Source organism: Calidris pugnax, unplaced genomic scaffold (genome assembly GCF_001431845.1).
Source record: "Calidris pugnax isolate Ruff unplaced genomic scaffold, ASM143184v1 scaffold82, whole genome shotgun sequence".
Classification (NCBI taxonomy): Eukaryota; Metazoa; Chordata; class Aves; order Charadriiformes; family Scolopacidae; genus Calidris; species Calidris pugnax.
The window spans coordinates 2,673,821-2,700,444 of NW_015090833.1; the positions used below are offsets into that span (position 1 = coordinate 2,673,821).

At 41.4% G+C, this 26,624-nt stretch overlaps 1 protein-coding gene across 1 annotated transcript in view; it reads left to right on the forward strand.

Annotated features, from left to right (window-relative positions):
* Positions 1-6,548: 6,548 nt before the first annotated feature.
* Positions 6,549-26,624, forward strand: part of PEX14 (peroxisomal biogenesis factor 14) — a 70,598-nt gene continuing 50,522 nt past the window's right edge. The window contains exon 1 of the mRNA XM_014941344.1: positions 6,549-6,638. Within this exon, the coding sequence (XP_014796830.1) occupies positions 6,549-6,638 (90 nt within the window). The remainder of the gene's footprint in view (positions 6,639-26,624) is intronic.

Sequence of the window (26,624 nt, forward strand, 5' to 3'; positions counted from 1 at the left end):
GCATCGCCTGAGCCCCCTGTGCCCGGTAGCAGCGGCGGAGCGTCGCCTCTCGGGGGGCTTAGCTCGGTAGTTTGGCACCTGCCCTGTGTGGGCACGCTCCGCCAGCCAGCCCAGTGCAGCTCGGACTGGGAGAGCTGGTCAGGCCAGGCCCCCGGGCAGCGGGCGTCTTTTCATTTTAGGGTCTGTACGTGAAAGTCAATAAAGCACTTGAATGAGGGGAGCCGGGGGGAAGCACAGCCAGGGAGAAAAGAGGCGGTTCATGTGTCAGCTGGGATTTGGAATGAGGTGAAGTAGCAGTTAGACAAAATGTTTCTGCCTTGCGCCTGTGAGGGAGAAAGATCCTTGAGCCAACAGCATAAAAGGGCAAAGCAGTGACAGATGTAGTGTAAGCATTGTCAAAAACTGAATGCGACGCCCCGGCTCGGCGGGCATCGCCTGAGCCCCCTGTGCCCGGTAGCAGCGGCGGAGCGTTCGCCTCTCGGGGGGCTTATCTCGGTAGTTTGGCACCTGCCCTGTGCGGGCACGCTCCGCCAGACAGCCCAGTGCAGCTCGGACTGGGAGAGCTGGTCAGGCCAGGCCCCCGGGCAGCGGGCGTCTTTTCATTTTAGGGTCTGTACGTGAAAGTCAATAAAGCACTTGAATGAGGGGAGCCGGGGGGAAGCACAGCCAGGGAGAAAAGAGGCGGTTCATGTGTCAGCTGGGATTTGGAATGAGGTGAAGTAGCAGTTAGACAAAATGTTTCTGCCTTGCGCCTGTGAGAGAGAAAGATCCTTGAACCAACAGCATAAAAGGGCAAAGCAGTGACAGATGTAGTGTAAGCATTGTCAAAAACTGAATGGGGAGGGTAAAAAAGACATGTTAAGCTCACTGGCTTGAGCACATGCTCAAGAAACATACTAAAAGCTTAAGGTATTTTTAAATTGGGACTTGACATGAATAGGGAAAATGCAAGTGTGAGTGAGTTGTATGTAGCGTAGATTTCTAGTCACTTGCACTGGCTCGCTTGTGGTCCACAGCAACTTGTATTTCATTGCAAGCTCTACCTACCTCAAATTTAGTGGCCTCCTGGCAGCTCTGTCTTCCTACCAGTATCTCGAACAGACTCCTGAGTATGTGATACCAATGGAATTCTGTCAAACCCTTTAGGTGGCCGCAGAGGGCCCTCCTGCAGCCAGCAGGAGATGAAGGGTCTGGCTGTTTGAGCAACAGGGAAGAAAGAAGAGCAAAGTCTGCCACCAACACACTTTTATATGCAATCATTCCAGTTTATCTACATTTGACTAAATTGGTGCGAACCTCTCTGTTGAGCCTTTTAGTTTGGACTGAGGAGGCTGATTTTGATGGGAACATTGTTAAACTAAATTGAAATCGAAAGACATTACATAAGATTCATTCTCTGACTAACCAGCACAGATCTCCTCCTAAGTTGTGAAAGGCCAAGTTACCAAACTCACAGTGGGCCTGCTGTTTGGCATGGATCACGGGCTTTCATCAGTTGTAGTCTGAGGTGCAGGCATGACAGTCTGTTCCTCATGCTTCAAGGGAATGCTTTTGGAATGAGGAAACCTGAAACAACCTGTGACTGATCCGTAAGCTGCTTGGGCAGTCGACAAGGCAGTTGACTAGAGGTTTCTGAGAAAGAAATCTGTTTAATTGGCAAATGTGATTGCCTGAGAAACTCTTGAGTTTGGATATCGTATCTTCCTGTTGCACCCTTTTTTAAATAACATTTAATTAGTGTTGCTTTTCCTGAAAAGAAGGCTTAATGTTTGGAAATGGAAAAGCCTTGTTTTTTAATGGGCCTAATATATGTAGGTAGAGCACGCCCTGGGTTCTAAAGTTTAGGACACAAAGATAGTCACTGTGTCACTGTCTCTATAGTGAAAAATGGGAATGGTAACTCTTACCTTATGTGTAAGGTGCACGGTTTTTCAGGCATTGTCTGTAAATAACATAGTGGAGTTAATGCTTGTGTTGCATTCTAAGTCAGGAAGAACTTAAGACAAAACAGAATACCCAGGCTGCAAAGCTAACTTTTCATCGCAGAGAGAGAGGCTATTTTGTGTCAGCTCCTCCGAGGAGGGAGGTGGTCTGAAGCCACTGTAGATGAAAATAGTCAATTAACTGCTCCCCTGCCGGATTCTGTCACATTGTATGCAAAAATACCGGATTCTCAGGCAATAGCAAATTAGTTGAACCCCTTTGGGCTCCTTTATTGGTGGCAGTTTGTGTAAAGGGCGGCTCTGATGGTCTGCCTTGCCTGAGGTATGCGAGGTGATGCTCAAGTTCAGCTGAAGGTAGCCATACCAATATCTACACCCCCTCCATGCACACACCAGGAGCAGCCCTGCTTTTATTCACTTTCCTCCTTCCCCACACTGTGTGCTTGTGAGGGGCTGTTCTGTCTGTCCAAGGCTGTCGGTGCCTGCTGATGACAGATACCCCCATCTTCACCCACTGGTATGTGTCTTGCACTAGTTGCACATTCCTCATGCTGAAAGTGTTCAGTGCTCTCAGATTCTGTTGGCTTGGAGGGGATTTGAGAGAATCTTGCAGCTTTGGCTGGAAAAAGAGGGTATAATTGAAGAATATATAGCACAGCAGATGAAGTCTTAAGGGGACAATTTTTGGAATAAAACAAAATGAAAATATCTTTATTAGGCTAACAGAAGGTAAATGCCACTCTTCTTATTGAAACCATTGCAGTTTTGACACCGTTATATGTGTCCCCATTGCACAGTAAATGTTTAGAGAATTAAAAAAAATATTTAGTTTCTACCACCAATGATGTTTATTTATTGCCAAACATTCAACATAAGGCTATGAGTGGTAGCACTGCCTTGCCTAACGTTTTTCTCTGTTACAAATCTAGTTAGCTTAGATGCTGAAAAGAGAGTGTCAGATATCTTTTGGTTTATTATCTGTTTTTCTTAGTTTAAATTTCTCATTCTCATGAATTAATATATTCCCTCAAGCATTGTGGGGAGGGGGGAGTGTTGCAGCTGAAATGTAATCTTTTACATAGATAGAATTATATTCTAAAGGCAACAGACATTTCTACCAGAGATTTTACAACAGTTGGTGTTGCTTAGAAAGCATGTTCCTTGGGCCTTTAGCAATGTCTTGACTGAAAAATAAACAAAAGGAAAGATCCTGTCTCTCTGTTACTATTCCTTATAGTGAAAGAAAAGGAAGAGCAAGATGACAGTATAGCTTCTGAACAGAATAACCCATTTCTGATTTTTCTTGGCTGTCAATATTTCTTGATGCCGAATACTTTGGCAGTGTATTTGTTGTGTCTTCTTGGCTCAGCCAGCCAGTAACCCAGTCCTGTGGTATTCCATTTAACTGTAAATCCCAGTAGTGTGAGAGAAACTGAGTTTTTTTAACATTAATTGGCAGTAGTGTTGTTGGTTTAGATAACTATGTCTAAATTCTTCCAAGCTGCTTAGTTTGGGACACAAAATGATACCTAGTTATCTGTACATATCCTAGTTATCTGTTATGTGCAGTAGCTGAGAATCCTGTAGCCTGAAAGTCAGTGTGTTGCTGGTCTGTGTGAGTCATAAAAGCCTTGAAGTTGTTAAAGTCAATGGCTGAATTTGACTTGGTACCAACATGGTAGTGCAGCCAGTGAGGTAGCACAGGCAGAGTGGATTCTGTATGGGGGATTCTTTTGTTTCTTTTATGAAACTGGTAAGCACACTATGTTAGAAACAGACTACATATAAATATAATGTAAGAGACTGAGAATGGAAAGATGATGAGGTGAACGGAATGTGCTGGTGTTCCAACATCTTTTACACTTGGTGATGTCCTTACACCTGGTTTAGAGGGGAAATAAGCAGAGTACAAAGGCCCAAATCTTACTTGTTCTGTTTCTAAAGCTTCATTATACTCACTTTGGATTGAGTCTACCATCTAGCTGCATTTTTTCTTCAGGTAAGGAAGTAGTTAAAGTCAATTTAAAAGATGTTGAAAGATGCCTGATTTGTTGCTCCAGAGAGTTAATTCCCTAGCTGCATTGTTACTCAATAGATAGGTAAATTTTCCTCCTCGCTTGCCTGTAGGTCTTGACTGTCAAGCCTCTGGATTCTCTGCTGTAAGATAGTTTTTATGGTGAAGATAAATGGTCTCTGGACTGTTTTCATGAAATACAGGCTATTGAACAGCCATCATGAGGAAAGGATGGAATCTTCCCCGACTTGTCTCAGACCTAACATGTTCTGGAGGGTTTCTTTTCACCTTGTAAGACTAGTTCCTTTGCTGTTACACTCTGCCTTGTACTTGGAAATCTTGCTGGAAGGAAAAGGCAGATCTCATTTAAAATGTTGGTAGCTTCGGATCATGCAGTCAAAATACCAGAAATTATCCAACTCTTCATATATATGATGTCATCAGGTTATGTACAAGCACGTCAGAATTTTTGAATATTTGTCGTCAGGATCGAGACTCTTTTACTTGTCAATGCATGTTTTCTCACAGTAAACTAGGCTTCATTTCAAATCCTTCTTTGGGCAACTTCCCACATTGGCTAAATTTTGTGTAGAGTGATAGCCCATAAATACTAGTGCAGCTTCTTAGGGCAGAACACACAAGCTCTGTTACTTAGGGTGCTCTGGGAATTTTCCAAGGATATCGATTCCATGGTGGTTTCTTTCTTTCTTTGTGCCTTTACTGTTTGCACCCCACATCTGTAGTTCTTCCCTTTGCGAAGTCAGCTTCAGTAGTTAAAGTGCTTTGAATTTTCCCTGAAACACGCTACAGAAGAGCAAAAGTGAATTCTTAGTGGCTGAAATTTTTGCAGATATATAGTGGAGTAGCAACAAAAATGATGATGACTGCACGTAATGAGACTAAGGGCCTCTAGAGAACCACTGCCTACCTGTGAGAACTGGCGGGGGCCCTGGTCATGATGGTTGTGTCTGGAAACAGCTACGTTGCAGTATATTTGAGTTTCTGGCACCCTCTTGTGGTAAATAGTTACTTTTGTCTATTTTTTTTTTTTTTTTTTTTTTTTTTTTTTTTTTTTTTTTTTTTTTTTTTTGCATATTTTGTAGATGGGAATCTTGAGATACTTGGAAGGGTCATAAAAGTGATGAGTACGATTCAAGGACAAAAAGTCAGTTAAGGCCCTTTATGCTATCACTTAAAAGTTTTACCTTTCCCTATACTCTATGAATAGGATCCCTGAGCCTCAAAACTTGTCTTCATTATTAATAAAACTGCAGGTTTTTACCATTGAGGTAACCTGTATGTTTCACCTCTCCTAAGAGTAAAAAAACAGGAAAGGCAATATGATTTAGACCATCTTAACATCATGTGAATCCCGTTTGAAAGTAGATGGTTGACTAAGATGTTTATTTTATGGTAAAATTTAGGTGTCTCTACCTTGGGAAAGCTGGTATGTGCTAGTTACACAGAGATCAAACTGCTTTTTTTTTTTTTTTGGCGCAGAAGAAAAGCTCAGAGAGTAATTCTGTAAAATATGAGACTATGCTAAAATGTTCTGCCTGTTCTTAATGAGTGAGTGAATAGGAGCAAAACTGCAGGTGAGCCTGGAGGGTGGAAACTGATGAATTTTAAGTCTAGTCCAGTCTTTGGCTTCCTGTCCTGCTTTAATCAAAATAGTTTCAGTTTCCTCTTGCGTACCACCCTTTCCTAGTGTACCAGGTAAGATATTCATCATTTGCCCTAAAACTATGTCTCTTAATTATGTGTGGGAAACAAGTATAGTACTGGTGGTGTGGGAATGAGTGCACCCCCAGCAAGTTGCCAATGACACCAAGCTGTGTGGGGCGGGCGACGTGCTGGAGGGGCAGGGGGATTGAAACTACATGATCTTTAAGGTCCCTTCCAACTCTAACCATTCTATGATTGCTGACATATTGTGGGGTTTAGTTAAATCATAGTTGTTTTGAAACTTTTAGAAGAACAGTGTAGAAAGCAAAGTGTGCATTACTGGCTCGTGGAAATGGGAGAAGCTTGGTGACAAGTTAAGTCCTAGAGTGGAGAAAGTGAACTGTGGAATCAGAACAAGGTACTTTTGTATCCACTTCAATAGTGGTGCTTTGGGCTTCTGCAGCATTTCTTCCCTTTAGTATTGCAAAATTCTTTGCAAATGTCAAGTACTCATCAGGTCCCTTTGGACAGACAAGTTATACTCATTTCATATATGATGAAAATATCCTGTCTTATACCACCCAGTGTGACAAGTATTGCCACTAAGAGTTTAGCAGAGGGGGTCTCAGTTTCATGCTGTATTTGTTCACTGCACTCTATATTTCAGAATTTGAGTTAGGGTAAATATTTATTTCCTGACATCTTTCTGGCTCTTAACTCCTGGCTCCCTAAAGCAAATTCTGCAGATTATGTGAATTCCGTTGTTTTAAATGTGGTCTGCTGGAACTGATTTTTTGCCTGTGATTCTGGCCTTTCTGTCTTCTGTCCATCATAGAGCAGCTACCGATAGCAGGAAGGGGTGTGTTTGCCTAAAGCCTGTTTGTAGGAAGAGTGGTCTTAACCGTCGAGTATTTCTGGTTGTGTCCATGGGGTGGCACTGTAACCTCACTCTTGTGCTTCCTTTCCAGGCTGGCTCCTGCCCTGCCACTGAAAATGCAGTATCTCGGGAGGCACTGGTAAGTTCTTTAAGAAGCAGCATATAATTTCTTGCTGATATATAATATACATGACTTTTTCTCTTCCCTGCATCATTTTGCATCCATTGTTGGTTTGTTGGGGTTTTTTTGTTTTCCTAAGGAGCTGGTGCTTTGTGAAAAAGGTGTAAACTGCCTTATGTTGTCCTGCTGTTGACCTCTGAATTCTGACCTTCAGCCATAACCTTTCTGGGGTTAGACATGGGTCACCTAGGCCACTGCGTTGGCCTTGAGCATGGATTGCCTGACATAAGTGCGTGCAATGTATGTTCCTGATCAGTGCTTATTTAGAAAAGAGTATGAAGAAAGACCTGTGCAGCATAATTTGAACTGAGACCCTTAGTGCTATTGTCTAATAAAAAAAAAAAACCTCCTCCACTGTTCAGAGACCTCATTCAAGCTGTCTTTGTTTTCAGATGCACTCAGATTTAGCTTAGAAATGTCTGGCAGCTGGTAGTGCATGTGATCCAATGTTTTCACTCTAGAACTGTTTTGGAAAGAGCTGTGGGATTTTTTGTGTATGAGGATAACTGAAAGAACCCTGTTTTATTTTCATCTTTATGGTGACGCAGAGTGGGAAGTGAGCCACCACTCTCTGGAGTGGCAGATATATTTTTTTTACCACCTTATTTTTCTTTTTTTCTTTCCCCTTCAGCCACCTATAACTCAGGCAAAACCTTGCCAAAATTCTTAGCCCATGTTATTGTCCTAAACATATAAATCTCTAATTGAGTTTCTTCTCTGGCTTTCATTGGGTGATCATAGTGAATACAAGCTGTTTGCAATGAGAAGACTCAAGTACTTTCCCTAATGGTGTGGCACCGGCCACATCAAAGTATTTTTACCTTGTAACTCTTACTGGAGAATGCAGGAGATGATTTCTAAAGGAGGGTCATGTAAGTGAAGACTGTAAACTGGGAAGGATCAGTAAAGGGCTGTTCGTGAATTCTGTTAAACTCTGCAGTGAAGATCTCTCAGGTCTAGTAACACTGTACCATCCTTTAATAGCCTAGACATCTGTATGTGAGACTACCCAGAGCTGTTATTGACACTGTGTGCTTTGTGATGGACTTGATAGTTTGGTTTTTTGGGGGTTGGTTGTCGTGTCATCGTCCCCCTTCCCTCCCTCTCCACCTAAGGAAGGTCATAGCAGGCAGCAGATCACCACAGCCTGTGCTGGGTGACAGTTTGTTCTCTTTCTCAAGGCAGATTCTAACATTACCTTTGGTTTAATTAATTTCTCTCTGTATGCGCAACTGAAGAATTGCTCAGAGAAAGCACATAGCAGTTGTGTATCTTTCTGTATAGGTGTGTGTGCCTACCACATAAAATATTTATAAATGTAAAGAACTCCAACATAAACTTCACTTTCACAAGGCTGTCTTGCATGAGAGCTAATTAGAGTCCTTTGAAAGGTGGAAGTTTTCTCCTTATTTTTTCATTAATTTTTTTTTTCTATTAAACTCTCACAGTCTTTGTCACGTTTCCTTAGGAGTCATTATTGCTTCCAGCTGAGTATCTGTTGAAGCCTTATTAAATGAGCAGTTCAGTTCTGTGAGCCAGATGACCCAACTTCCACCACACTACTGTGGCTTCTCTGTAGCCAGGATCATGCTGCCTTCTAACGCACGCAGTACGTCCCGGGCCTTAAAGCAGCCTTGGAGGCACATGGTGCCATGTCATAAAAATGTTTACGGAAACACCAGAACAAACTGTGGCGTGAATCCAACAAATGGCTCTGGATGGGAAAGCCATGTGCTCAGGAATATCCTTGCTGACTTCAAATCTGGTGTTAGGCAGTTGAAGAAGACTTGCAGAATCCAGAGGAGGGAGAAAAGAGTCTCATGATTGCACTTACCCCCTCACTTTTTTTGACTTAATTGGTGACTGAAAGTACTCAGTGTTTCATAGGACTGGGACCTGTTTGGAACATGAGTGGTGTTACGCACGAGAAAGCAGTAGAATTTAAACATCTTCCATTGTATCAGCAGATGTCATTATAGGCTCAAACTGTTTTTGCATGTATTGTATTTGTCATTCTGATGGGCATTCTATCCTGCAAGCTGCTAAATACCTTCTGCTCTGTGCTTGGTGGCCCTGTTTTCTGTGTACTGTGTACCCCCACAACCTGCTGCTTTCAACAGGAATCCAGGCAAAGCAATGATTTCCAGTTGTTTGCAAGAGGGTTCAGCATTCTGCAAGATCACGTGGCATGATGCGGTCTGACACATCGCATTGTGTCCTGCATTTTGGGTCTTCAGAGCCTACCCTGCTAAGGTTTATGGCCTTCAGAATGGAGCCCTACAAACTCATGTCACGCTCCTAATTGCTCTTCCTTCAAGCCACTTTTGATGTTTTGAACTACCAAACTGGAGATAAGGGACTCCACGTCCATGCCATTAATCCCTTGAGTGATCCAGTGTCCTTACAATAAACTGTCCCAACTGAAAAATACTCCCTAGTAAGAGGTCATTGTGTTACAGTACTGACAGTGGAGAATGAGTTGGAGGGGGATGGGAAAAGCTATAATTTTTGCAGCAGAGAGCGGACACTCATTTCCCTAGCTGTCGGTCTTGGCCCATTAAAATTTGCCGTGTAGCTCCATAGTGGGAAGTGTAACCTTGTGTTAGCAGAGTGTCAGCATCTCGCTCTGCTGCTGTTTACAGCCACGTTTGTCATCGTCAGTGCGGGATCAGCTTCTCCTTGAGTCCAGCTTATCAGTGAACACTGCTGCATCCCTCGCTGCTCATATGTGCCGCCGCTCTGATAATCCTCTGAACACTTGTGGAATTGGAATAGGTTTGTCTTTTTGCAACCACTCAAAGTCCTGGAATGTGCAAAAGATGTAACTACATAGGACAAAACCCCTTTCTGTGGGGTTAAAGCATTGGAAAATTCCCTTTTCTTCTTGAATCTTTGTTTCTTTGGTCTAATTTGTCTCTTCAGTGTAATTGTATCATCTTTTCTGCTTCTCTTTTTAGCATGTTTTGTCTCTCCCTAGCAGTGTCTTGTAGCTTTTTAACCATTCTGTGCTGCTTTAGAGATGTTTTCAAGAGCTTGAGTATGTTTGTTGTTGGCCTTTGTTTTCTGCCGAATCTGCTGCAGTCTAAATTACAGCTGTGAAGGTTATAGATATGATTGCCCCTAACATGAGCCTTGGTTGTAGGAAAAGCCTAAGAAGCAGAATTTACAAGCAAGGCTTTTCCACATGCTACTTGTTTTGTTTTGTTTTTTCCTGCCACAAAACATACTCCTTTCCATGCTGGTGCTTGGTATCTGGAAGAAGTACTAGTTGTAAATATACAAGGACTGGTTGTAAATGTAAAACATTCTCTTGGTTTCTCACTACGTGACAAAATCCCAGGGTTATGGTATGAGGAACAGGGTATTTTCTTTTGCAGGATTATGTAACTTTTCTTCTTTTAGTTTTAGCATGTGCTGTTTATTTCTGTTTCTTGCTGCAGATGATAGCAGTTAGCACTGAAACACGGACATTTTATTCCCTTTTTTGCAGGCTGTTGAAAGGTACAAGGTAACAAGCATTTCTGCTGCCTCTACAGCAATTAGCATCGAGCTTGTTGGTGTGTGCCCTTGTGGCTTTTCCCCACCCTTACTTAAACTGATTTTCAAATTTGTAAGGGTCATGATAATGGCCAGAATACTTTTAACACCCTTTTTTGAGTACGCATCAGAGGGTACGCTGCAGACATTAATTACTGTGTTTAGGGAATATGTTTGTGTTATCTCTATTTTCTAGAAAAGCTAGTTGAGGTATACAGGTTAATTGTTTAGCCAGGTTCACCCAGGAAGTTGGTGGCATACACATAAGACCTGTATCTGTTGGCCTGGTAAATGAAGTAATTTCTATTTCAGGGGCTTCATTCCATCACTTTTATGTCTTTGGAAGAGCCTCTACCCTTGCATAGAATCACGGAATGGTTTGGGTTGGAACGGACCTTTAAGACCACCCAGTTCCAACCCCCTGCCCTGGGCAGGGACACCTCCCACCAGCCCAGGTTGCTCCAAGCCCCCTCCAACCTGCCCTTGAACCCCTCCAGGGATGGGGCAGCCACAGCTTCTCTGGGCAACCTGGGCCAGGCTCTCACCACCCTCACAGTAAAGAATTTCTTCCTAATACCTAATGTAAATCTCCCGCCTTCCAGTTTAAAACCATTACCCCTCGTCCTCCATGTGTTACACATATTTCCGAAGTGATGGCGGTATACTGCTACTTCTTTAGTTCATCCTTTTTCTGGTGATTGAGGAATAATGAAAAAAGTGCAGAGCAGAAAAGAGCCGTCATTTCTTTATCCATTGTGTATCCACTGGCAGAGTCACATCAGTCAGTATGTCCTTGCCGAACACATCAGGTGTTTGTATCTTTGCTTTCCTGAACCATCAGTTGCAATCTCAAATTGAAGCCATGATGTTGGGGCTTGGTTATGGGTATATTTAGTTCCTCTATGTTTTTTATGTTCAGTTGCTAGTTTTCCTAGTAAACTAGTAAAATTTGTGGTATGTGTTTATAATGGATAAAACTTTTGAAACTGAAACTGGACAAAGTTACTTACCCTTTTCTCAGCTGCCTGGATTTGGGCGCTTAGCATTCAGTGGCACATAATAGAATTATGAGATCATCTCTGTTTCATTGCCTCTTTTAAACCTTATCTATTCTGTTAAGCATCCTTTTCAGTAGGCTATGGTTAAAAAGAATTTCATTTAGGTTTCTGAGGAAGGAGCTTTGCAATTGAGATTTTGACTACTTTTAGCTCTAACTGGTGTAATTAGAAGTTGATGGGGCCTAACACTAACAACACCCTTGTCTTTAACCATGTGAACAAAACCATGAGTGGGAATGAGGAAAAGTTACAGAACTGTGTCTTAAGATCTGAGAGAGCTTGTTGGGGCTAATGTTAGTTAAGAGTACTCTGAACCCACTTTTAATGAACAAATCTTTGGGCACTTTGAGAATCTGTGTCCCTCTTTTTCTTACTAATTAGTAGGTGTTCTTTCTGCCCGATCAAACAGTACAGAAAATGAGATACATGGGAATTTTTAAAAGATTATTCTTTGCCTGAAATTGTTATTCGAAATGAAGACAAGAATGGTATTTTCACTAAAAGCTCATACTTTGTTTCCTGGAACACATTCTTACGCGAGGGATATCATATAGTATCCTTATCTTTTCTTTTTTTTTGCAGATTTGTAGGAAAATGTGATTTATTTTTTTTTCAGAAGGACTTCTGTTTCCAGAAATGATATGAGGTAGTGGAGCGTGCTGGAGGGACGCTCCCCATCACACTTTGCCTTTCCATTTTCCCACCTTTTATTGTTTAAGACAAGATTTATACCTGTTTACTGTACAAATTTTCTGTCTGCCACAATGGGTTTGTCGGAGTGGTGGCCTGCACTGAATGCTTTTCTAAAAGTAAATCTATCCAGAGGGGATTTCCAGACAGCCAGAGTCAGTAGGCAACTAACTTGTAGCCCCCAGCGAAACATTAGTCAGGATAATTTACCACTGTCAGCAGGGAGAGAGAGACATCAGTGTTGTGACCTCCGCGCAGGCAGTAACCCTAGTCCTGTGATAATGCTTCAGTTTGGGGAGGTCCTGAACGTGTTGCTGTGGATTCCCAGCGATGGACAATAACTCTGGCAGGCTGTGGAGGGCAATTGCTGTGCAGATTTCAGTTTTATTGGGCCTGAACAGGGAGCCAGAGGTGTGTGACTGCCTTAATATCATTTGGTTTGCTGCAAAGAGGATCCTATGATTTACTAAGCAGAGTTCTCTTGTGTTTGACCCTCTGATAAGTTTGAGATTATTGGGTTTTTGCCTGTTTTTGTCTCTTACTTCTGTGTGTTCATTGACTTCCTTCTTTTGTTGTTCATCCAAAATGTACTCACTTAATCTGTTAATGCCTTTTACTCTGTTGATTTAGATAAATATATTAATATGTGCAAAACACACAGACTCAAACTCACTTAGCATAGTTAAAGGAGCACAGTCATGTCAAGTTAAATTGCCTGTGTGAGGTCAATGGGAAAGTTTTCTTGGAATTCCTTTTAGTCCCAATTTAAAAAGAGGATGGACTGTAATAGTTTGGAATATAACTTCTGTTGTAGCATTATATGTTAATGTATGAAAGCTAGAAACTTGCTGTAGTTACAGGCCAAAGCAGGTTAAGACACTATTAGAGTGTACAAAATGTAATAATGGCTTTGCCTGTCCCTAAGAGCTTACAGGTTAAATGACACTTCAGAGCCGGTGGGTGAGGCAGCGTAACAGCTGGGGTAGGTACAGTCATTTTCTATTACTAACAGTGTGGTGAGTTAGCAGCTTATAATCTTTTCTGTGCACTTGTGCAAAAGAGAGCTCTGAAAGCAATCCTTACTTGCTTTTCAGGCAAACCAACATTACCGGTTAGAAGACCTTTAAGATGGTTTTAAAATAGTTTCAATACTCCTAAGTTGTTCTTTACAAAACATGCAAGGAAGTGAAAGTACTACAGTTAGGTTAGAATTTTTTTTAACATTAGGTATGATTTGCCTTCCAGAGATCTCAGATATCTCACTGAAGGTAAAATGGAAATTACAGTGCTTTTTGACATTGAAAGAAATCAACCGGCACCCAGTTAGGAAATATTTAACATTACTTGATATTTTTGCCTTGAGAGAAAAATGAATTAATTTTTTTTTGTTTATGTTCATGTGATGTTTTGGAGGCCTAAACATGCTGTACCTACAAACAGCTTTTTACAGATGAGGACCTGCTTTGCTGTCAGCTGGCTGTGCTGTACCAGTTGGCAGCTCAACTCTGCCTGCTCAGAGAGATGGGGGGCACTTTGCTGTGCGCATCCCAGCTGCTGGAAGGGGGACCTATTCATTTCAAACAGGTGGGGCACACAGCAAAGAGATGGCTGTGCAGTGGGCGCTTTTGGTAATGATGGGTTACTGGATCAAGGTGAGATAATACTGTCATTTCAGCTACATGTGTGTGGAAAACATGCTATATGCAGAACAACTTGTAGAGGGCAGCAATTGCCCACGGTTCTTTCTGCATAGCGAGAGGAGGGACCAGCTTAAGAACTTCACAGGAGTGTCTGCCTTTTAGCTTCTTGAAATAACTTTATGCAGGAGACTGGTTCTTTGGAGTGCCTCTTGACTCCACATTATTAAATTCCTAACCTGGAAAGTGTTGCTAGAGATTCTTAATTCCTTGCCTACCTCTAATACCACTGAGCAGTTGAACTTGTTTTGCCCGTATCCAGATGCTGCCTGTGTCATTGTTACTGCAATCAAAAAGAGTCTAGTGACAGCTCGTGATTCTTACAAGACTGTAACTGTCTACATGTGATAACTTTCTTCACTTCTTGGCTTCCTCCTACTTTTACCTGGGAGATCATGCCATAAGAAAAAATTTGCAGTGTCTATAGTATCTTTTTTGTGCCTCAGATCAAAGGATGTGATGCATCTTCATCATGTTAAAAAGGAAGGTAGAATGGGTTATTCAACAACTTGAATGAACTTTGCCCAACTTTGATGCACAGGGATGCATCCTTTAGATATTTCTGATGCTAGCACCTTCAGAACCAAGATTTGCCAAACTAGGAAGTTAAGAGCTAGTAAAATTCTTGGATTTGGAGTTCCTAACCAACTTACTGGAGAAGAGACCTTCCCTGCTTTTCATTTTTCTTGTGTTTCTCCATATGTCACTTACATTGCAAATTCTTCCAAACATCTTAATAGTATTGCTTGTTTGTTTTGATTTTGTATGTGTGTTTACATAGCTCTTGTTACAATTGTACAGACCATGTCCTCTTCCCGGTTGTGATCCCATAACACACCACTGATACTTTGACAGTTGCCTTTCTGGAAGAGTTACAATGAAAATATGCTTGGCTTTTTAGTAACAGGATTTTACAGCTGGAGAGAAGCAAGAGAGGTAGTTTCGTATCATCAACCACACTCACAATATGCCCCACTTCTTTATGTTACCTGCTTTATCTTTTGATGAGAGCAGGATTTTCCTCTGCTATTGACTTCCTAGTATTTTGTCAGGTGTCTGAATGGCCTGAATGATGGTATTCCTTGGGGTACAGTTCTACAGCAGAGTACACCTTGCTAGAATGGAGTTTCCTTACTACACAAGTGAGAATTTCCCATGTCTCCTTCCTGCTTGCTTCTCCTGTTTGTTTTGTGTGCCACCCTAAGTGATTCCTTTCCTCCTTAAGCATCTGCACCCTTCAGATGTTTGCAGACAGTTATCACATCATTTCTCCTTTCCCCCACCCCCATCCTGGTCTCTTAGCCAAGCTCTACATATTTAGCTCATTTAATCTTTCCTCATAAGTCAAGCCCGTAATTGACAGCTCTGACACGAAGAGTCGCATTGGTTACACATGCTGCCAACAGGATATAAATACTTTCTGTGCAGTGATTGAGAATTACAGTCAAGACTGAGATGAGCCCACCCCCCTGACACTATATTTTTGACATCAGGTGGCTGCAATCCCATAAAGGTGGACTTAGTTCTCACTTTAATGGTCAGTTACCAAGAACCCAGTATGGTTAAAGCAGTGGTAACCAGGTCACTTGGGAAATTCAGTACTAAAGCCCCATGGGATTCCAGTCTGATCCAAATTCTTTCAGAGGTGGTGTTCTCTGTACTTCTCTTGACAGGAGGCATGGAGATGCCTTGGGCTGTTGGTGTCATCCCTCCTGGGAAGACAGAGCTGAGCTCCATGCAGCCGCCTGTGCCAGTGAATGAATGGGTCTTGCAGTGCACATGCAGAATGAAAGAGGTGTTGCAACCAGTACCCCACGCGTGTGTGTTGATGCACTGCCATCAGGAGGCTCACAGCAGTGGTGCTGGCAGCGATCTCTTGTGCAGATACTCTTGGCACTGACGTTCTCCACTGTCTCTGCCAAGAGGAAGCTCAGGATGCTATCGATCCGATTGGCATACCTGTGAACAAGCTCGGGGTTCTTGCTTATACATGTAGGATCTGAGAAGAGGCTTTGAGCCTTACCCAGACAGGTTTTGTGCTGGAGGAGGAGGTAACTCCGTACTGCATATCCTTGCGTTGGTACATACAGGCCTGTTTCCAGCTAAGCATGTTTGGAGGTTGCTTTAGGTACTTGTCTCCTCGTGTTTGTTGCGTTCTCTTGACAAATGTAGGTGCAGCTAACAAACGTTGAGGAACTGGTAAATGAATCGTCTGGTTTCTCATGTTGTATTCTGTGAAGCTTCATATGATACAGCTTCCCCAGCGGGGCTGGTTCACAAACATTACATGTATTATTGCAAAGCGTGCAACATAAAGAGAGCATTTATGAAAGGGAATATCAGAGGAAACATTATAGCAGGGACCTTTATAGCCTTTCCATTATTATGGTTTAAATCTTGACATGGTCTTTATTTGCAATGACACTGGGACCAGTAAAGAAGTGTTTTTTCTCTTCCCCTCCCCTCCCCTTTCTCCCATCTCCTTTTCATTCTTTTCTTCCACATCCTGTTCTGAAGCTGTGGTGCAGAGATACAAATCGTTAAACATGCAAGTAGTCAGAGAGCCAGGTTTCAGTTTGTGTGGAATCAGCCCCTTTTGACTCAGAAGTTGGAAACCAGATGACTCACTGAGATGCATGTTTGTTGTTTTTAATAACTGTCATTTTGCAAAATATGGTCAAAGCTTCAAACCATGACTTCTGGAGTAGGGGTGGTGTGTATTTATTTTTAATTTGGGAGACTATATAAGCTGGAACGTGTTTGTAGTTGCAGTCTTTCCCTAAAATCTGAGATAAAATAAATTAAAGCATTGACAATGTGAAAGATTTTAGAGATAATTTTTTCCTGTTACCTGAAAAAAAATTATTTTCTTGATCAATTACTTGAAAAGGCTCCAGGTGCCAAACATCTGGTGGGATTGTAGGCCCCTGGTTTGTGTTTATGTTTTTTTAATATATACCCAAAGGGACAGGTTTCTTAAAAAGAAAGTAGGCAGATGTTTTTCATTTGTGGAGTTTTAAAGAATAAATGCCATTCCTGCTTTATCATTCCAATTTCTAACTAAATTGTCATCTATCTCCTTTCTAAGAAGCTCCATTTGCTAAGAAGCAAGGAAATGTAGTCTTTTAGTGGCAGAATTCTGTGTCAGTAAAATCTCCTAGCAGTATGGAAAATAGCAAAATATCTACACATTTCATTTTCTAGAGATTTATTATTGCTTGTACAATGGTTTGTAAACTATAAGCTCAGTATTAAGTGCGTTACGAGTTTTTTGTGTTTTACTTTCTAATTTGCCTCAAGAAGCATTGTTTTAATTTGTTGAAGTTCTACAGGTTTGTTTTGCATGTCAGTTAATTTTCAGTGCAAATCTACAGCCACTCCATCACAGAAGAATGAAGGTATACCAGTATAAAATCTATATATGCAAGAACAGAATCTGACCCTATATATAAAAAAACTGTATGTAGGTGGCCTTATGACAGAATTCATGGTGGTCATGGATTTTCCTCTAGTTCAGTTTTCAGGTTTGGATGGTTTGTAACCATTTCTATCATGATTTATATTATGATATAAATCTTTTTGCAGTTGCGATTGCACAATGAAGCGCTATGGTATACAGTCCAAGGGAGGTAGACTCCTAGCCTACCTCTGCCTGTTGCTTCTTGTTAAAGGGTAAAAAAGCAGCTACTGGTTTAAAGCAGAGTTCAAGTTTGGGTTCTGCTTTTAGACTGGGATGGGGCATCTCTCTATTGGTAGAAGTGCTAGAAAAAGTATATTGCCTTTACTCTGAGGAAATATGAGTGCTGGCTACTCCTGGACAGCTGTCATCTACCCGATTTGTTATTCTGATCAGGAAAGAAATTGGGTTTGGTCTTTATTTTTTAAAGTGAATGTAATTGCTTGTGAAAGATAGTGAAGTGATGGCTTTGGAGGCTTAAATCATCTTCTCACACAACTTAAACTGCAAGCTGTAATAGCAGCATTGCAGGATTCCCCACCGGCATGATATGGAAGGGACCCCACTCGTCCCCCAAGAGAGCAGAGCAGGATTCAGTCTCTAGCCCATTTGATGCTTGACTTCCCTCTGAAGCTGCCAAGAAGGATGCCAATTTTTCCATTTAGCTGACTATTGTATAGACCTTAAAAGGGAAGGTTTTAATGCAGTTGGCTGTGATATAGACTGTTAAAGGGAAGTTATTTATTTTAACTGGCTGCTGTATGGATTATTACAAGGGCATTCTTTTAGCTGCAGCTGCTGTATTGACTAGTGAATGTGCCGGGCTGTATTGCTGGTAGCTGTCATATTGACTGTTACAGAAAAGATCTGTATTTAAGCCATAACACTGCACTGGGATCTCCCAGGCAGGATATTAATGCTAATTCATCTGCTCACCCCCTGCTGTGAGTGTTATTTGTTTAAATCTGTAGAATCCCACAGCGCATTTATATCCTCGCTAGAGTGAGCTCCGCTCCCTGTAATTATTTAACATTATATGCTGATATAAATTGTAACAGTTAAAGAATGGTAATGAGTAGCAAAAAAACACAAACTTAACCTTAGAAATGGCAGAGTCAGCTCTTAAAACAACAGCCAGCAACTTTCACTGTTCTCTGTCTTTTCCCAAGTCCATATGCACAATATTGTGCATACATTATGTGTGTGCGTGTGTGTTCATGCTCGCACTGGCAACTGTGCCAGGCAAGGCTGTAATTATGCAGAATGTACTGTGAAACTTATGCACACACTCATAATTACATACAGTGCCTACGTACAGCAAGTTTTATCTCTCAGCAGTTGAGCTTCTTGATGAGTGATTCTGATAGGTGATTGGAGTTGGGGCGACCATACTGACAGAGGAATGGAGCCCCTGGATTCTTCTCGCCATGTCCGAAGGTTAAGCTGAGAGCCATCGGGTGTCACTGTTGCTCTGTGTAGGCTCAGCTGGCAGTGGATTTGTCTGGCAGTAAAAACTGGACTTTGAAAGTAGTATTTTTGGCTCTAAACATCTAAGGCATTTACACATAATTTATATATAAAGTGCATGTCCATACAACACCATTTATGTGTGGGTGGAGCGAGCGGAGGTAGCTCTATTGTGTGTTAGCTGAATTTTTTTGCCGTTTCTGTTGCCTATTATAGCATTCTTGTCCCAAGCTGGCACGCAAGATGGCCAGCTACTGCTGAACGGCTGTGTGTTCTGCTCTAGACGTGACTGTGGTTCAACCGTGGAGGTGACCTGATTCCTGTATATAATTTGTCTGTGAACATTAAGCTGTGGACAAATTTTTGGTTTTATGATGTGTGCAACTGTGGTGTAGAAACAACAAAATTACAGTCAGTTTAGATTTTTGAAGAGCCTTCGAACTGTAGACATTTTTAAACTGTACTATGTGTGTCAGAGGTCATTGAAAAAACATGTTTACATTAAAACCAGTTCATCAATAGCATAAGAAAACTTTTCACTGACTTAAAATGGAGACAACAGAGAAAAGCTGTGTAAATAGCGAAGAAAATGTATTTTAAAAAGACTTCTTTGTAGTCTCTGTCCCTTCTGATTTCAGGTAGGGAGTAAAAGCTGGCGTAAGAGGAGCTGAGCTTGTACATGATTTGCAGAGTAGCGTGATGGTCGGTTGGGCTGCGTTGGCAGCATGGACCTGTGCCAGACTTCACCACAATTCATACTGTGTCAGTTTAATAAATGCACTACTTAAATTATGAAATTACAAAAGAAAAAAGAGAATGCACTTATTCAGACTCTTAATACATTAAAAATAAGGCATTAAAACACTGCCTTTTTTTTTCCCTTCCAGAATCAATAATGAACAGGAAGGGTTGTAGACATTAACAGTCATGGACATTCAAACTCTTATACATAAATTATCTTAGAAAAATGCACATAAGACTTGAATAATGTAAATACATTAATGCATTTAATAATTTAAACATTAAAGCGCATTCAGGAATTCGTGGCAGAAGCTGTTCTGAGATAAGGAACGGTCCTGGAAGTTGTGTGTCCCAAGATCGATGGCTGGTTTCTCCTTGAGAAAACTCTCTGGGGAAGTCAAGCTGTGCAACTGGAGTGACCGCCTGTCCTAACAAATCCCAGGACATTAGCCAGCTCTTTTGCTTTTCACCTCCCGTTCTTTCTCCACCACATGCATGAACACATACATAGAGAATGAATATCTCATGGTCCACAAAAGGCCAGTGTGCATTTTCCATTTTTTTAAATTGCATGTGTGTTGCAGTTTGTCTAGAAATTAGGTGAAAGAGCTTCAGAGAATGAAGGTATCTTTGCTAAGGTAACATACTGCTAAATGCCAAAGAAACTGTCTGCAAGATCAAGATGTTCCTTGGTGCCATGCAGGGTAGGGAGAAGAACTGTTTAGGCAGTATCTAGACTCTGAACATGGAGTCTTAAATATGAACAGTGAAATGGGAACCCTCTTCTTCTTGGGCATTGCATGGACCTGTAATTTAGACTCTATCCTAGCTGCTGGGAAGACAGTATCAGTTGGAGAAAGTGAGGTTTAGGAATGCTTCGCTCACTCAGTAATGCTTTGCTCCTTCTTGGAGCCCTGAAAATCACAAGGTTGGCTCTGCTGTAATGACAAGTAAGGTGTTTTATTCTGTTCTTGCCTTGGCTCTTTGGATTGAAGCACCTTCAGCACTGTAGCAGCACCTAACTGGCACACCCAGGCCCCTTCATGCAAGGCATTTTCCTGAGGATTTTCAGCTGTGTAATTTCTGCTGATGTAATTAAGTTTGAAAGGTGTTGTATCAACGCCTCGTGCCATTTCTCCTTGGTTCATAGCCTTGCTTTCTTTGCCTCTTCTTCAGGCAGGTTCTTTGGAGATCATTTGCACCCTACAGCCCCACTCAGAAAGTTGTATAAGTTATCCTGCTTAGGCCTAGATGCTGATGGAACTAATGATGGAACTAATAAAAAAGAGCTTAGTCTGATCCCAAAGGGAGAAGAGTTGGGTTGGTTAATTAAAGGAGCCTGGCACAGGGCACCTAGTAATTATAGGTGCAAGAAGTCTGAATTTGAAGAGGACTGCGCAGCTGGAGAAGGATAGGGAGGCACCCAGAACTCTGCAGTCTGTGGGCAAGAATGCAGCAAAACCAGATCTGGAAATCAGGCTCTGGCAGAATTCCTTGGTGAATTCTTATTTATTCCATTTTTTAATGAGGACCTCAATCTCTCCTTATGCATTTAGGTTTTTGCATGCACATGCGTATGTACAATTCCAGTTACACCCTATGGCTGGGAGGGTGATTTTATTAAAGACCAGAAGATTGAGAGACAGATGTTTTAAGAGACATAGGCTTAGCCCTATGGTAGTTTGGAATAATTAATGCTGACTGCTGCATTGGTTGTATTATCGGTGCTACTGGGTCTTTATCTCAAGCATCATCTCAACACCCATGAGCCTGTATCACTGTAGGGCAGAGCTTTTGAAGACAAAGGGGCTGGGGCCACCAGGACTTGCTGGGAAATTGCTCCTAAACTCTTCTGTAGGTGTGGGGTGGGGAACAGTGCTATGTCATCACCAATGCTGTGTCTCTTTATAGTTAAGTTCCTTAAAGCAGTGCTTCTCAAACTTAGGTTATAACCCCCAAAGGGATACAAAAGGCTTCAAAGGCAGTCACAAAGTCACTGGCCAGTAAACAGCTTTCCACTTGTAATTGCTATTAGGAGTTCTGTTCCTCCTAGTTTGAAGAGTTAGCATTTATTCTAGTAACTCTCATTTTCCTGAAGGAACTTGCTGCCGTCTCAGCTGAGGAATGTGGGATGAGCCATCACCAACAGATGAGTGCAAAAGGGAGTCAAGCTTGCATAAAGTTTGAGCAGCAGTGCTTTAGCAAATTTTATTTTCCAGGGACAAGCTCTGCAAATGTTCCCAGAAATAGACCTATTAACTTTACCTGATGAAAGATAAAGACAGTTATTTTGTCCCCAGTGGATTTCTCAGTAGGCCCTTTTTGGGGAATGTAGGACTGTCTGTGCAAAAAGGTATTATTTGTTCTAGTGCTCGGGACTAAATAATAAGGCGAGGACACCGTAGCTCTTGCTCTACCCTTACGGCTGACGAGCTGTATACTGGTAGGTGGATCACACTAGAAAATGAAATGCTGGTTCTAAGGGATTCTAGCTCAAACTTGAAAAGCACCAGTTTTGTCAATCTATAGGTGAAGATGGTTCACAGAAGAAAACTGTTTTGAGAATTTGACTTGTGTACTGACTATATGTATGTGCTCCTTGGCTGCCATAAGTGTAAACTAAAAAAATATTAACTTCAGTCACTACTTTTTTTTATGTTGCAATGGACAAGGGGAATGCTCATGGTCATTTTTTCCAGTTCAGGTGACTTTATAGCTTCTGATCACCTGTACAAAGCCAGAGCTGAATGTCCTCAATTTTCCCATCCCATCAAGCAGGCAGTTCCCCGGTGTTCGTGGAATAAATTTTGAGCCTCCCACACCTGAAAGGGAGAAGCATCGCTGGTGGTAGGAAAGGGGTGTGTCTGTTGCATGTGGGAAGCTCCTGCAGGGGATTTTTCATAATTCAGGGCCTGTTGAGGAGAGGACTTGAGTGATGGGATGCTCTGGACGTGGCCTGCAGGGAAAATAGAGGAGTGGGTGGGGATCTCCCTAGGCTCTCATGGCTTAACGGCCACGTTTAGCTGGATTTAAGAGGCATAAGCACTTATAGTAAATTCTACTGCTATATCACAGCCGCTTTCTGCTTTTCTAGCTTTGTCTCCATGGGGGTATTCCATGCTTTATCCCATTAGACAGCCTGAACTTTTCCTCCTACTTATAGGATTACATGGGGCAGAGATGTAAGAAGAAAGGGAATCTTGCCACTACTCCACCTCTTATCTCTATAACTCAATGTATATCTATCTCTCTGCTCTCACAGAGGCCAAGCTTTCTGCCTTCCAAAACCCCGCTCTGAAATTGCTGATTCAAGCAGGTAGCAACTTTAAGACTCCTTGCAGAATAAATGCCTCCTGCGTGCTCCCCTGGCACTGGGATTTCCTCTCTGATTTATCATGCTTGGGTCTGCTAATGTCCCTTGACTAAACTGGGCATGGTGTGATGGTGTGAAGGTCATTTTATGTATGCCATATACATTTCTGGAGACATGGTGGGAGGCTAGGACATCTAAAGCAGCGTATCCTGCGGGGAAAAGGAGGAAGAAAAGGATAGTCTGGCTCTTCTTTTCACAGCCTCTTGTGGTGGGATGAAGGTTTTGACAGCCTAATTCAGCATTTAGAGAAAGAACCAAGCAGAAAGATTCCCCCTCACCCACTCCTTGCAGCCCAGCTGTGACAAACTGACAGATAATTAACAAATCAAGACCTCCTATTAGCCTTGTCCCTGATGCATTAAAGCAGCTCCTATGTTGCATGTGTCCTTTAGCAAATGCCTGTACTTTATGGCTACAGAGTGAGGTAGGTAGATCACTTTAGAAAGGCAAAGGGTTCCCTAAGATGTCAATGCACGAATATTTCCAGGAATGGAAGAAGTTATCTCTAAGAGAAAATGGTGGATAGTAGGTGGGAGAGCTGTACCATGATGGAATGGAAGTTCTTCTAATGGTACAGTGTGTGTATGGAGTATCTTCTGGAATATAGAACTGAAAGGGATGTATGGAATTATTATTGAGCCTCTCTTCTTTTTACAGAAAATGATATAAGTTGAAGCAGCAACTGATAGGGCAGGTTTTTTGACTGAGACTAACCAAGCCTGTAAAAATTACACGGCAGGAAATTTGGTTTGTGGTAGAAACAGACCTAATGTTAAGATCTTAATATTATATTGTGGGTAGGGTATTAGTGCCCTTTCCTTTCTGGCCTCAAGTTGTGGGAACTGCATGCGTAAGCCCAAGTCAGCTGCCTTCTCTTTGCTTTAGCTCCACTCATTTGGAGAAGAATGAGGAAGAGTGTCAATATCCTTCTAGTTCAAGATGTTAAATAGACACAGGCCATTGGTTCAGCTTAACACATGTTAAAGGAGAGAGAGATATCTAATTGCATCAAAGCCACTCTTAAGTTCATGTATGTGGAGCCCATCAAGCTGAAAGCATCCAGACAGCATCTGCTGTTATCAAATCACTCTTGAGTCGAGCTAATTAAAATAGAGCTTCATTTTTCTGAACCATTGTTTGGCAGGAATTCGAAACAGGTCTAACCCAATTTCTGTGTGTTTATGAGCCTTTATTATATCAAAAGTACTTTTCTGTAAATGTACAGGGCAGTGTTAAATGAATTGATCCGCACTGTATCACTGTAGATGCACTATGGACTTCCTAATGATTTCTCTTCTAGCTTTTTCCAGATATACCCCAGAAAGCTTGCTTTGTCCCTTATCATGTCATCTTCTTTCTCTCTTTTCCTTTCTATCTCACTCTCAAGAAAGTAAATGTCCTTGTATTTCTTTCTTTCATATCCTCCTCCTCCACTCTATTGGGATTTTTGTATTATTAAAACATTTACACATTTGCTGCCACATGCAAATGCAGAATAATAAACCAGGACTCTTTATACTCCAGACAGGAGCAGGAGGTCTCTCACCACTGATTCTTACCCAATACTCATCCCTGCTGATTGCAGGGGATGGAGGGGAGGGGAATCTAAACGTTGCTGTGTGGTACAGGATTTTTGTCCTTAATTTTCTATTTTAAACATTTTACACTTCCGTGTGCAAATCCTAGGTATCACATTCCTCTTTATAATTTGCTACATACCAAGCACTAAACTTAAAGAGACATAGAAATTGCTCCCTGAAGACAGGTTGTACTCTTTGGCATCTAAAAGCTGATTCATGAATATTCTCAGTAGAAAGAGAATACCACACATAGGGCCAGTCAGTTCACAACATCCGAGTGTTAGTAGCAGCCCAGTGAAACAGTAAAGTCAGGAAATAATTATTTTTCTGGTACACAGTACAATCCATGTTCATATGATATTCTTAAAGTCTTAAATTTATTTCTGAGCAGTGTATTCATATTACAAAAAACAGAAGTTGGGTAAAAATCCTGACAGTGATAATGAAATTTCCCTAGAAGAAGGAGAAACTCCTTTGTTACAAAAGAAAACTTTTGTACTTTTAAAAATAGCTGGATAAAATGCAAATTCTTTCTGAAATATAAATATATAGTTAAGGAAATTCACTTCTTTTAACTCAGTTAATTCATCTTGGAATGGAATTTAAGTGCATTTTATTTTGGATGTAATGCAGTCTGTTCTGAATGCGTATATTCAGCTCCTCTGTGTAAAGCTTAAGCACAGCACACATAAACTGATACCGGAAGCAAGGGCAACATTTTGCTAGAAGCAAACCAATGGGTAAAGTTCTATTAGATGTTTGCGAACTTATGAAGTATGGTTGTCTCTTGTTCTGTGGTTTTAGAGAGATGAAAAAAATTGTTACTCAGAAGTTTTGTCTTCTCTTCATTGACAGTGACTCTCTCCTGATTCCTCTTTTAATACATTTAAGTGAATTTAATGCTGACAAAAAGCAGCAGAGTCAAAGTATTCAGGAGGATAAAGTGGGGACATTGTACTTCGTGCTTTTTCTGTAAGTCTTGTAAGCAGACCTAATCTGAGGGCCCTGCTGGTAGGGGCCTGACTAATCTCATGATTTATTCAGTACCTATCTTCTTTTCTGAGCCCGTCAAGATGTACAGTGGGTACTTGTCTTTCTAGCAACTGTCTCATTGATATGGTCACTTTCCCAGTCAAGGGACATGAGACAATGGCTTTGAGAGAAGAATTTCTGGTAGAGCACAACAATAGAGGTAAATCCAGATATTCTTACATGCAGAAGTAATTCAAACAACATTTCTGCTCACGTCATGGTGAGTACGGAACTAATGTGTCAGATCTAAGAATATCTTCATAGGCTTCTCAGCATTTCCTGCATATGTGATTGTTGCTGTAGTTGCTGCTGCAGAAAGAAGTTTGCTATTTGCAAGAAACACTCTTTCTTTTTTTTGTTTTATAACAACAACAACAAAGTCAAGCATTTGGTCTAAGGATCCAAAAGCCCAGGAAATGCATCTCTAGGGCTCCTCGTCAATTTGGGATCTAATGAAATATAGAAAATACTCAATAAAAGCACCTTTATTACTTTAAATGTTTAAATGTGGAGTTTTTAGCCATCAGGTTAATGTTTTTGTATCATTTTTTGATTTGATTGTGAGCACTTTTCCAGGTATCTCTGCCACTTGAGCACTAATTGGATTTCCACAGATAAACGGTGCTAGCTGCAGCCCTTACATCACTGTGTTTTTACTTCATCATTATTTTATTTGTTTTTACTGTAAAGGTTAATAAATCTTGGTATGTTTAGAGTATGAAACAAGGCAGGCAGGCTAAGAACTACAACATGAAGGGGTGAAGTTTTATATGCTGCTTTCTCGAGTCTGAGGGGTGGAAGGAGAAACAGTGTGCCCTTTGTGGTATTTCTAATGGGCTGCTGGGTATGTTAGTCAGCCAAGTAGCGATCCATAATCCTTAAGATAAAAAGCGTTGATCTCTCCACTAGTTCTCAGACAGAGCTGTAAGGCATTTGAATTGGGTTACCATTGATTTAAGGTGGGGAGAAGACTGAGTAGCAAGGGTCTGCTTAAAAAGGGATATATGGAATTTATTTTACTTTATTTAATTTTTTAAAGAAAATTGCGAGCCTTTCAGTGCAAATGCACCTGAGTTCCCTCTGGATTCTCAAGGAGATTAATATAGAACTTGCCAATATTTTAGGGAGGAACTAATTGAATGGCAGATTTTAGTCAAGATTTAGGCTGCAAATGAATTTCCGTAAGAATTTATAAAGGTCTCAGACTTTTGCTGTCTCACCTATTTGTTCAGGAAAGCGTGTATTTTTTACCGTTCTCCTGGTTTCCTGGGAAGCTGAGCTTGACTTCCTACCACAGTAGAGGCAACCCTTA